Source organism: Pimephales promelas, chromosome 5, assembly GCF_988280905.1.
Source record: "Pimephales promelas chromosome 5, fPimPro1.hap1.1, whole genome shotgun sequence".
Classification (NCBI taxonomy): domain Eukaryota; kingdom Metazoa; phylum Chordata; class Actinopteri; order Cypriniformes; family Leuciscidae; genus Pimephales; species Pimephales promelas.
Genome location: NC_142773.1, coordinates 739,756 through 752,871, shown reverse-complemented (window position 1 = coordinate 752,871; position 13,116 = coordinate 739,756). Strand labels below are relative to the sequence as shown.

The following is a 13,116-nucleotide window of genomic DNA, read 5'->3' as shown; positions in this document are numbered from 1 at the left end:
AGGGAAAATATGAAAAAAGATTGCAACCATGCAGTGTTAATGCAGAAAATGTGCTTTCAAGGGTCATTCAAACATTATGCAGCAAAGCGTTACCCAGCAAAGCCATTGTGATATAACTTAAAATGGTGATGATTCAACTGATTAAGGAAAAAAAGAATCAGTTGTGTCGCTCATAAAAAAATACCTCCGAGAATTGCTTTTGGATTCGGGCAATTTCCACCCTTAAACTTTCCCTCTCTTTAGTCAGTTCATTGATTAGTTCCTGCAGTTCCAGCGCTCTGTTATTGCTGGTTTGCAGCTGGAACTGAATGGCAGACAATCGGGAAGCACTTTCAACGTCGATGGTGCTCAAGCTTCTCTTCGCGTCGTCTCGCTCCAGTCGCACACTCCTCAGCTCCTCCTCAAGCCGCAGACGCTCCTTGGTCAGATTCTGAGTGAGGCTCTGCAACTTCTCAATCTCGATGGTGCTCTCGTTTAGCGCTCGACTCTTCTCCTCGATGGTCTTGTAGAGGGAGTCGTTTCGTTGATTGGCCTCACGGACAAGGGCCTGTTCCCGTACAAGCTGCTGTTGCAAAGGTTTCAATTCTGCATTCACTCTGGCCAGACTCTCCAAGTTGATTTTGTGCTCCTTCCGGATTCTCTCCAACTCCTCTTTAGAGCTGCGAAGCTCCAGTTCATACTTGCGTCCAGAAGCACTTTCCTGCTCTTTGTGGACCTGTAGAGTGGTGATGGTAGTGGTGTACTCCCGGCACATCTGGTTCACCCTCTCGAGCTCCGTTTCCATCCTTTTCCTCTTCGTGAGGTCATCCTGACTATTCCTCTTCTCCTTCTCCAGTTCGGCCTGCAACTCGTTCACCTTGGACTGCAGTTCCCCGATGCGACTCTGCAGTCGGTTGGCATTCTGCTCCAACTTGCTCTTTTCATTTTTTTGCACCTCCAACTCTCTCTTTGCCACCAGGAACTCTTGCTCAGAGATCTTTAACTTGTTAATGACCTCAGTGGTTGAAGTTTGTTTGGCGAGTAGCTCAGCCTGAGACTGTCTGATGCTATGATTCTCGACCTCCATGGCTTTCCTCCGCCGGGTCTCGTCTTGCAGATTCTGGGTCAACAAGGTAATCTCACGGGCCCTTTCCTGGGCAAGTCGGTTGGCCTCTGCCAGTTCCACCCGGTGTCTTGTTTCAATCTCTTCCCTTTGATGCAGTACCAGCTGGATCTGTGTCTCCAGTTCCCTCTTGCTCCTGCTTTCCTCGCTCACCGAAGCCCTCTGCTGAAGCGCGTCCTCTTCTGCTTTCCTCCGTGCCGCTTCCACGTTGGAGAAGGAAAGCTTCACCTTTCTAAGTTCATCTTCCAGGTCTCTTTTCTCAGAGGCTAACCTCTCCATCTGAATCCTCAGACTTGCAGATTCCTCATCCTTCTGCTGTGCCGTCTTGAGCACAGTGGTCTTGGTGACGTGGATCTCAGATTCATAAGTTTGCTTTAGGCTATTAATCTCCTGGCTCAACTGCGATCTTACCTTTGAGGTCTCGGATTCTGCTGCAGTTCGCCGGGAGGCCTCATCCTCCAGCTGTAATCTTAGCCGCTCAATCTCCCGCTCTTTGTCTTTGATGGCCCTTTCAAACTGGCTTTTGGACATGCTGAGCTCGTCCAGTTCCTTCTGTCTCTTGCGGATAGCAAGCTCGTACTCGTCCTGCTGGGTGGTGTAGCGCTCCTCAGCCAGCCTCCGCTTGCGCTTCTCCTCCTCAATGAGAAACTTGAGGCGGGACATCTCGTCTTGTATGCCCTTCAGCTGATTCTGGGTGCTGTCCAGGCTTTCCTGAGTGACACTGCACTGCCTAGCCTGGGTTCTCTTGCCCTCCTCCAAAGATATAAGCTGCTCTTTGGACTGGGTCAGCTCCAGCCGATAGTGAGTCAGACTATCCTCCAGCGTCTTGTTCTTTCGGGTTTGGTCGTCCAGGTTCTCCTTGTGACGTCTCAGATTCTCCTCCATAATCCCAATCTCAGTTTTGCATCTCTAATTAAAAAGAAAATTCCGTATTAAGCAATGGTATTAAACCAAAATGAATAAAATATTAAGTGAATGCAATTTAACCCCGCCAAATATTTCTCACTTCTAAGAAAGCATTCCTTCCTACTTGTTTACTGTTTGTACAACACTTGGCATCAGCACTACTAATATGCAGACTTGACCCTATACCTGCTAACGTAACCAATCAGATCAACGTGTGATTGTCTGAGCTGAGTGAGTGAGTGGAGGCGGGGCTCATTTGCATATTCATAGAAGCCCGTATACTAAATGAGGCACGGGTGTCGAGTTACATTTAAAGCAAGAAGATTTTTTTTTTTAAGGAATGGGTAAGGGATCCAATTATTGACTACCGAGGGACTTTAAGAGGTGTAGTAGTTTTACTATTTTGCCAATTTGTGCACTTCAGTATAAATCACACTCATAGTCTTCAAACAAATGACTTGTGAATGTAAAGAAAACATTCCACATTATATAATTCAGAGATTCCCAAACTACTCTTTTTATCTGTTGAACTACAAATAACCAATATACAGAACTACAAAAGCCAATCAAATCAATTCATTTCTATGTAATTTTGGGCACTGAAATTTGAATTTGGACAATGTAATTGTAAATTTTCTGTCATTTGTCGGTGTTTAACTTACCATTAAGTCCTCCATGTTATTCTGCATTTCCCCAAGGTATTTGCAGTAGTCACTCGAACGTGTCAAGAGCTCTATGTAGTGTGACTGCAGCTCCGTTGCCTTTAGGGAAACAGTTATAAGTCAGTGAAGGTGTGTTAAACACGGGTACACTCAAACATAAAGTTAATGAACTGTGATGTTCAAGAGATAGTTCACCCAAAAATTGAAATCATCATAAACGCACCCTAAAGTTGCTCCAAACCAAATTTCTTTCTTCTGCTGAACACAAAAGATGATATTTTGGACCCATTGATTTCCTTAGTTTACCCATATTTCTCAGTATCTTCTTTTGTGTTCAGAAGAAGAAAGAAACTCTTGAGTAAATGATGACCGAATCGTGTTTTTTGTGTGAACTGTCCCTATAGTTGACGATGCCGAGTGCATCATGGGAACGGTTTGGTTACCTCCTGCCTGAGGTCATTGGTCGGAGACTGAAGCATGGTCTTCTTGATGGGAATGTTGAGCAGCGTCTCCAATCCTGCGCTGTAGGACGCCAGCTGGAGCTCATAGTCCTGTCAAAACAGTGATCTGGGACCTCAGCCTTCTGCAGCGTTTCTACATGTACGTGTAATGAGCAATACAGCGAGTATGAGTCTCACCTTAATGGAGGCAGCACATATGTCTGAGTCTTTGACCACATCATCCACTTTTTCTTTCTTTCCTTTGATCTCAGAATACAGCGCCTGTTCGGTGACAAAATAGTTTTCTCAATAGGACATATTTTATCCAAGTCAGGGTTACATAATTAACTGAAAAATGTTTAAGAAAACAATTTATTTCAGACAAAAACACACATCGGGGAGTGTATTGGACTGACTTTTTGCTGTTCCAGGTGCTTAATTAAACTTTCCAAGCTGCTGAATTTAGTGATCTGGTGGGCATCTTGCCGCCGACTAGTTTCCTGAATCCATTTGTTGATTATGGAGCTTGACTGCTTGTAGTGATTGAGCTGTTTCTCCTGTTTATCCAGGTCCCACACCCTGACAAACAAGCAAGGAATGGATTATAATGATGCTGTGATGCTAGTAACGGTCGAGCGTGTTGATGTTCAGCACATCACCTGCTGTCAATCTGAGCCACGATCCTGCGCCAGCGGTCCGTCATCTGTCCCACTTGCTCCGAGTATCTGGACAGGTCCACGTCACACTGATGGAAGGATTTGTCGATTTGACCGTTCCAGTGAACAGCCTTGGCCAGCTCCGACTCCATGGTCTTCAAAACACCCTTCTTCTGCTCCAGATCCGCTTTCATGCTCTGCATGGCACAACATATCACATTAAATGAGACATATCATGTGACACACTCTATCACTTCGAGTCACAAGGAGCCATTTGTGGAGACATGCGGAAAATTTAGGTTCTGATGACAACTACTATTTAAATTATATTGTGGAAACAATAATTCTATAGGTAGATTCTCAAAATGTGTTGAACGTGGTATGGGTCTCACACACACTGATTAGAAAAGACAAGGTGTCTTGTTAAGAGTTAAGATATATAAAGTCAAATATGAAGTTCACCTTCAGGGTCATGCGGTATCTGTCCAGTTCATTCAGATCAAGAGAAGACGTCTCTTTTTCTGTAAGACGAGCTTCATGGACTTTAATGACGTCCTCCGCCTGCAGGAGGCTCTGGATCAGAGCTTGAAGAGCAGTGAGCCTGGAAACACACACACACACACACACACACACTCATATTAAACAACACTCACTATTATTTCATAGGTTCATTTACCCAGAAATGTATAAGTCTACTCTGCTCTGATTGGTCAGATGACCCAGTCTGTTGTGATTGGTCTACTCTGTTCTGATTGGTCAGATGACCCAGTCTGTTGTGATTGGTCTACTCTGCTCTGATTGGTCAGATGACCCAGTCTGTTGTGATTGGTCTACTCTGTTCTGATTGGTCAGATGGTCCAGTCTGTTGTGATTGGTCTACTCTGCTCTGATTGGTCAGATGGTCCAGTCTGTTGTGATTGGTCTACTCTGCTCTGATTGGTCAGATGACCCAGTCTGTTGTGATTGGTCTACTCTGCTCTGATTGGTCAGATGGTCCAGTCTGTTGTGATTGGTCTACTCTGCTCTGATTGGTCAGATGACCCAGTCTGTTGTGATTGGTCTACTCTGTTCTGATTGGTCAGATGGTCCAGTCTGTTGTGATTGGTCTACTCTGCTCTGATTGGTCAGATGACCCAGTCTGTTGTGATTGGTCTACTCTGTTCTGATTGGTCAGATGGTCCAGTCTGTTGTGATTGGTCTACTCTGCTCTGATTGGTCAGATGGTCCAGTCTGTTGTGATTGGTCTACTCTGCTCTGATTGGTCAGATGACCCAGTCTGTTGTGATTGGTCTACTGTGCTCTGATTGGTCAGATGGTCCAGTCTGTTGTGATTGGTCTACTCTGCTCTGATTGGTCAGATGGTCCAGTCTGTTGTGATTGGTCTACTCTGCTCTGATTGGTCAGATGGTCCAGTCTGTTGTGATTGGTCTACTCTGCTCTGATTGGTCAGATGACTCAGTCTGTTGTGATTGGTCTACTCTGCTCTGATTGGTCAGATGGTCCAGTCTTTTGTGATTGGTCTACTCTGTTCTGATTGGTCAGATGGTCCAGTCTGTTGTGATTGGTCTACTCTGCTCTGATTGGTCAGATGGTCCAGTCTGTTGTGATTGGTCTACTCTGCTCTGATTGGTCAGATGGCCCAGTCTGTTGTGATTGGTCTACTCTGCTCTGATTGGTCTGATGACCCAGTCTGCTGTGATTGGTCTACTCTGCTCTGATTGGTCAGATGGCCCAGTCTGTTGTGATTGGTCTACTCTGTTCTGATTGGTCAGATGGTCCAGTCTGTTGTGATTGGTCTACTCTGCTCTGATTGGTCAGATGGCCCAGTCCGTTTATGATTGGTCTACTCTGCTCTGATTGGTCAGATGGTCCAGTCTGTTGTGATTGGTCTACTCTGCTCTGATTGGTCAGATGGTCCAGTCTGTTGTGATTGGTCTACTCTGCTCTGATTGGTCAGATGGTCCAGTCTGTTGTGATTGGTCTACTCTGCTCTGATTGGTCAGATGACCCAGTCTGTTGTGATTGGTCTACTCTGTTCTGATTGGTCAGATGACCCAGTCTGTTGTGATTGGTCTACTCTGCTCTGATTGGTCAGATGACCCAGTCTGTTGTGATTGGTCTACTCTGTTCTGATTGGTCAGATGGTCCAGTCTGTTGTGATTGGTCTACTCTGCTCTGATTGGTCAGATGGTCCAGTCTGTTGTGATTGGTCTACTCTGCTCTGATTGGTCAGATGACCCAGTCTGTTGTGATTGGTCTACTCTGCTCTGATTGGTCAGATGGTCCAGTCTGTTGTGATTGGTCTACTCTGCTCTGATTGGTCAGATGACCCAGTCTGTTGTGATTGGTCTACTCTGTTCTGATTGGTCAGATGGTCCAGTCTGTTGTGATTGGTCTACTCTGCTCTGATTGGTCAGATGACCCAGTTTGTTGTGATTGGTCTACTCTGTTCTGATTGGTCAGATGGTCCAGTCTGTTGTGATTGGTCTACTCTGCTCTGATTGGTCAGATGGTCCAGTCTGTTGTGATTGGTCTACTCTGCTCTGATTGGTCAGATGACCCAGTCTGTTGTGATTGGTCTACTCTGCTCTGATTGGTCAGATGGTCCAGTCTGTTGTGATTGGTCTACTCTGCTCTGATTGGTCAGATGGTCCAGTCTGTTGTGATTGGTCTACTCTGCTCTGATTGGTCAGATGGTCCAGTCTGTTGTGATTGGTCTACTCTGCTCTGATTGGTCAGATGACTCAGTCTGTTGTGATTGGTCTACTCTGCTCTGATTGGTCAGATGGTCCAGTCTGTTGTGATTGGTCTACTCTGTTCTGATTGGTCAGATGGTCCAGTCTGTTGTGATTGGTCTACTCTGCTCTGATTGGTCAGATGGTCCAGTCTGTTGTGATTGGTCTACTCTGCTCTGATTGGTCAGATGGCCCAGTCCGTTTATGATTGGTCTACTCTGCTCTGATTGGTCAGATGGTCCAGTCTGTTGTGATTGGTCTACTCTGCTCTGATTGGTCAGATGGTCCAGTCTGTTGTGATTGGTCTACTCTGCTCTGATTGGTCAGATGGTCCAGTCTGTTGTGATTGGTCTACTCTGCTCTGATTGGTCAGATGGTCCAGTCTGTTGTGATTGGTCTACTCTGCTCTGATTGGTCAGATGGTCCAGTCTGTTGTGATTGGTCTACTCTGCTCTGATTGGTCAGATGGCCCAGTCCGTTTATGATTGGTCTACTCTGCTCTGATTGGTCAGATGGTCCAGTCTGTTGTGATTGGTCTACTCTGCTCTGATTGGTCAGATGGTCCAGTCTGTTGTGATTGGTCTACTCTGCTCTGATTGGTCAGATGGTCCAGTCTGTTGTGATTGGTCTACTCTGCTCTGATTGGTCAGATGGCCCAGTCCGTTTATGATTGGTCTACTCTGCTCTGATTGGTCAGATGGTCCAGTCTGTTGTGATTGGTCTACTCTGCTCTGATTGGTCAGATGGTCCAGTCTGTTGTGATTGGTCTACTCTGCTCTGATTGGTCAGATGACCCAGTCTGTTGTGATTGGTCTACTCTGTTCTGATTGGTCAGATGACCCAGTCTGTTGTGATTGGTCTACTCTGCTCTGATTGGTCAGATGACCCAGTCTGTTGTGATTGGTCTACTCTGTTCTGATTGGTCAGATGGTCCAGTCTGTTGTGATTGGTCTACTCTGCTCTGATTGGTCAGATGGTCCAGTCTGTTGTGATTGGTCTACTCTGCTCTGATTGGTCAGATGACCCAGTCTGTTGTGATTGGTCTACTCTGCTCTGATTGGTCAGATGGTCCAGTCTGTTGTGATTGGTCTACTCTGCTCTGATTGGTCAGATGACCCAGTCTGTTGTGATTGGTCTACTCTGTTCTGATTGGTCAGATGGTCCAGTCTGTTGTGATTGGTCTACTCTGCTCTGATTGGTCAGATGACCCAGTTTGTTGTGATTGGTCTACTCTGTTCTGATTGGTCAGATGGTCCAGTCTGTTGTGATTGGTCTACTCTGCTCTGATTGGTCAGATGGTCCAGTCTGTTGTGATTGGTCTACTCTGCTCTGATTGGTCAGATGGTCCAGTCTGTTGTGATTGGTCTACTCTGCTCTGATTGGTCAGATGGTCCAGTCTGTTGTGATTGGTCTACTCTGCTCTGATTGGTCAGATGGTCCAGTCTGTTGTGATTGGTCTACTCTGCTCTGATTGGTCAGATGGTCCAGTCTGTTGTGATTGGTCTACTCTGCTCTGATTGGTCAGATGACTCAGTCTGTTGTGATTGGTCTACTCTGCTCTGATTGGTCAGATGGTCCAGTCTGTTGTGATTGGTCTACTCTGTTCTGATTGGTCAGATGGTCCAGTCTGTTGTGATTGGTCTACTCTGCTCTGATTGGTCAGATGGTCCAGTCTGTTGTGATTGGTCTACTCTGCTCTGATTGGTCAGATGGCCCAGTCCGTTTATGATTGGTCTACTCTGCTCTGATTGGTCAGATGGTCCAGTCTGTTGTGATTGGTCTACTCTGCTCTGATTGGTCAGATGGTCCAGTCTGTTGTGATTGGTCTACTCTGCTCTGATTGGTCAGATGGTCCAGTCTGTTGTGATTGGTCTACTCTGCTCTGATTGGTCAGATGGTCCAGTCTGTTGTGATTGGTCTACTCTGCTCTGATTGGTCAGATGGTCCAGTCTGTTGTGATTGGTCTACTCTGCTCTGATTGGTCAGATGGCCCAGTCCGTTTATGATTGGTCTACTCTGCTCTGATTGGTCAGATGGTCCAGTCTGTTGTGATTGGTCTACTCTGCTCTGATTGGTCAGATGACCCAGTCTGTTGTGATTGGTCTACTCTGCTCTGATTGGTCAGATGACCCAGTCTGTTGTGATTGGTCTACTCTGCTCTGATTGGTCAGATGACCCAGTCTGTTGTGATTGGTCTACTCTGTTCTGATTGGTCAGATGGTCCAGTCTGTTGTGATTGGTCTACTCTGCTCTGATTGGTCAGATGGTCCAGTCTGTTGTGATTGGTCTACTCAGCTCTGATTGGTCAGATGACCCAGTCTGTTGTGATTGGTCTACTTTGCTCTGATTGGTCAGATGACCCAGTCTGTTGTGATTGGTCTACTCTGCTGTGATTGGTCAGATGACCCATCTGTAGGGCTGCAACTAACGATTATTTTGATAATCGATTAATCGGACGATTATTTTTTCGATTAATCGATTAATCGGATAAAAAATTATATTTCTTTTTTGTTTATTATAACAAAATAAAACCCTAAAAACCACACTCTTTTGTGTGTTAAACAATCCACTTAATACAGATAACTTCATTATAAAGAAAAACAACAAATTAAAAAAATATATATGACCATAACCTATGACAAAAATGCTATTATAAACTAGATTAGTGGATAACTCAGCATAACTTAGCCTAGAAATATCACAAGTGCACAATAATTTTATAAAATCTAAACATTTAGTGAAAAAACATTCCTTAGTGGGGAACAAATAAGAGACAATAAGTGTAGCACTAACTCTGGTAAAACGTTACACATTGCTCTTTGTATTGTTGTTATACATTCATGAAAAACATCGTAAAAATCAGATGCACAGCTGTTTTAAATGTAAAGCACAGCTGTTTAGTGAGGAAGCAAAATATAATAGATAGGACAGAACAAGAAAGGCTATTAATAAGATTTCAAAACCATCATAGACCTTTATCTACGGATCAATTATAATAATAACATTGAATCATCTTGGAAAGAGATCATCATGTTAACTGTTGTAACGCGACGCGCTGTTTGAACACCGAATAGAGAATGACTGACAGCCGCAGTGGAGGGAAAAGCTTACGTTAACTTGAATTTAATGACTTAAATATACATTTCTATCTCACATTATACTATAGTATGGCTTCATAAAGTATACACGATTAACGTCGGTCACCTATTTTAGTTTCAAAACGGCGAATTTACCGAAAGGTGAATGATTTTCGTGTATGCTGCATATTGATAGCGGTTTCCTGATGCCCGCAAATTAGTTCAAACTCACGGAATCAAGAGTGCGCATGCGAGACAGAAGATAATGTGCTCCAAACCGTCCGTGTTGCGCGCGCGAGACAGGGTAGAGCGGCGAGGGAGAGAGACTGCATGTGCGCCTCATGAAGCGCATTTAAGAAGCGCATGTTCCATGTAAACAATCCCCGTGACGTAATCAGACCAACTAATCGATAACGACATTCGTTGACAACGATTTTCATAATCGATTATAATCGATTTTATCGATTAGTTGTTGCAGCCCTACCCATCTGTTGTGATTGGTCTACTCTGCTCTGATTGGTCATATGGCAGTCTGTTGTGATTGGTCTACTCTGCTCTGATTGGTCAGATGGTCCAGTCTGTTGTGATTGGTCTACTCTGCTCTGATTGGTCAGATGGCCCAGTCCGTTTATGATTGGTCTACTCTGCTCTGATTGGTCAGATGGTCCAGTCTGTTGTGATTGGTCTACTCTGCTCTGATTGGTCAGATGGTCCAGTCTGTTGTGATTGGTCTACTCTGCTCTGATTGGTCAGATGGTCCAGTCTGTTGTGATTGGTCTACTCTGCTCTGATTGGTCAGATGGTCCAGTCTGTTGTGATTGGTCTACTCTGCTCTGATTGGTCAGATGGTCCAGTCTGTTGTGATTGGTCTACTCTGCTCTGATTGGTCAGATGGCCCAGTCCGTTTATGATTGGTCTACTCTGCTCTGATTGGTCAGATGGTCCAGTCTGTTGTGATTGGTCTACTCTGCTCTGATTGGTCAGATGGTCCAGTCTGTTGTGATTGGTCTACTCTGCTCTGATTGGTCAGATGGTCCAGTCTGTTGTGATTGGTCTACTCTGCTCTGATTGGTCAGATGACCCAGTCTGTTGTGATTGGTCTACTCTGTTCTGATTGGTCAGATGACCCAGTCTGTTGTGATTGGTCTACTCTGCTCTGATTGGTCAGATGGTCCAGTCTGTTGTGATTGGTCTACTCTGCTCTGATTGGTCAGATGGTCCAGTCTGTTGTGATTGGTCTACTCTGCTCTGATTGGTCAGATGACCCAGTCTGTTGTGATTGGTCTACTCTGTTCTGATTGGTCAGATGACCCAGTCTGTTGTGATTGGTCTACTCTGCTCTGATTGGTCAGATGACCCAGTCTGTTGTGATTGGTCTACTCTGTTCTGATTGGTCAGATGGTCCAGTCTGTTGTGATTGGTCTACTCTGCTCTGATTGGTCAGATGGTCCAGTCTGTTGTGATTGGTCTACTCTGCTCTGATTGGTCAGATGACCCAGTCTGTTGTGATTGGTCTACTCTGCTCTGATTGGTCAGATGGTCCAGTCTGTTGTGATTGGTCTACTCTGCTCTGATTGGTCAGATGACCCAGTCTGTTGTGATTGGTCTACTCTGTTCTGATTGGTCAGATGGTCCAGTCTGTTGTGATTGGTCTACTCTGCTCTGATTGGTCAGATGACCCAGTTTGTTGTGATTGGTCTACTCTGTTCTGATTGGTCAGATGGTCCAGTCTGTTGTGATTGGTCTACTCTGCTCTGATTGGTCAGATGGTCCAGTCTGTTGTGATTGGTCTACTCTGCTCTGATTGGTCAGATGACCCAGTCTGTTGTGATTGGTCTACTCTGCTCTGATTGGTCAGATGGTCCAGTCTGTTGTGATTGGTCTACTCTGCTCTGATTGGTCAGATGGTCCAGTCTGTTGTGATTGGTCTACTCTGCTCTGATTGGTCAGATGGTCCAGTCTGTTGTGATTGGTCTACTCTGCTCTGATTGGTCAGATGGCCCAGTCCGTTTATGATTGGTCTACTCTGCTCTGATTGGTCAGATGGTCCAGTCTGTTGTGATTGGTCTACTCTGCTCTGATTGGTCAGATGACCCAGTCTGTTGTGATTGGTCTACTCTGCTCTGATTGGTCAGATGACCCAGTCTGTTGTGATTGGTCTACTCTGCTCTGATTGGTCAGATGACCCAGTCTGTTGTGATTGGTCTACTCTGTTCTGATTGGTCAGATGGTCCAGTCTGTTGTGATTGGTCTACTCTGCTCTGATTGGTCAGATGGTCCAGTCTGTTGTGATTGGTCTACTCAGCTCTGATTGGTCAGATGACCCAGTCTGTTGTGATTGGTCTACTTTGCTCTGATTGGTCAGATGACCCAGTCTGTTGTGATTGGTCTACTCTGCTGTGATTGGTCAGATGACCCATCTGTTGTGATTGGTCTACTCTGCTCTGATTGGTCAGATGGCAGTCTGTTGTGATTGGTCTACTCTGCTCTGATTGGTCAGATGGTCCAGTCTGTTGTGATTGGTCTACTCTGCTCTGATTGGTCAGATGGCCCAGTCCGTTTATGATTGGTCTACTCTGCTCTGATTGGTCAGATGGTCCAGTCTGTTGTGATTGGTCTACTCTGCTCTGATTGGTCAGATGGTCCAGTCTGTTGTGATTGGTCTACTCTGCTCTGATTGGTCAGATGGTCCAGTCTGTTGTGATTGGTCTACTCTGCTCTGATTGGTCAGATGGTCCAGTCTGTTGTGATTGGTCTACTCTGCTCTGATTGGTCAGATGGTCCAGTCTGTTGTGATTGGTCTACTCTGCTCTGATTGGTCAGATGGCCCAGTCCGTTTATGATTGGTCTACTCTGCTCTGATTGGTCAGATGGTCCAGTCTGTTGTGATTGGTCTACTCTGCTCTGATTGGTCAGATGGTCCAGTCTGTTGTGATTGGTCTACTCTGCTCTGATTGGTCAGATGGTCCAGTCTGTTGTGATTGGTCTACTCTGCTCTGATTGGTCAGATGACCCAGTCTGTTGTGATTGGTCTACTCTGTTCTGATTGGTCAGATGACCCAGTCTGTTGTGATTGGTCTACTCTGCTCTGATTGGTCAGATGACCCAGTCTGTTGTGATTGGTCTACTCTGTTCTGATTGGTCAGATGGTCCAGTCTGTTGTGATTGGTCTACTCTGCTCTGATTGGTCAGATGGTCCAGTCTGTTGTGATTGGTCTACTCTGCTCTGATTGGTCAGATGACCCAGTCTGTTGTGATTGGTCTACTCTGCTCTGATTGGTCAGATGGCCCAGTCTGTTGTGATTGGTCTACTCTGCTCTGATTGGTCAGATGACCCAGTCTGTTGTGATTGGTCTACTCTGTTCTGATTGGTCAGATGGTCCAGTCTGTTGTGATTGGTCTACTCTGCTCTGATTGGTCAGATGACCCAGTTTGTTGTGATTGGTCTACTCTGTTCTGATTGGTCAGATGGTCCAGTCTGTTGTGATTGGTCTACTCTGCTCTGATTGGTCAGATGGTCCAGTCTGTTGTGATTGGT

At 45.4% G+C, this 13,116-nt stretch overlaps 1 protein-coding gene across 1 annotated transcript in view; it reads right to left on the bottom strand.

Annotated features, from left to right (window-relative positions):
• Positions 1-13,116, bottom strand: part of dspa (desmoplakin a) — a 35,078-nt gene that overhangs the window by 3,052 nt on the left and 18,910 nt on the right. Inside the window, exons 17-23 of the mRNA XM_039674507.2 lie at positions 4,229-4,367; positions 3,770-3,963; positions 3,527-3,689; positions 3,309-3,392; positions 3,114-3,221; positions 2,671-2,769; positions 185-2,011 (exon numbers count right to left, since the gene is read on the bottom strand). Coding sequence (XP_039530441.2) covers positions 185-2,011; positions 2,671-2,769; positions 3,114-3,221; positions 3,309-3,392; positions 3,527-3,689; positions 3,770-3,963; positions 4,229-4,367 — 2,614 coding nt within the window. The remainder of the gene's footprint in view (positions 1-184; positions 2,012-2,670; positions 2,770-3,113; positions 3,222-3,308; positions 3,393-3,526; positions 3,690-3,769; positions 3,964-4,228; positions 4,368-13,116) is intronic.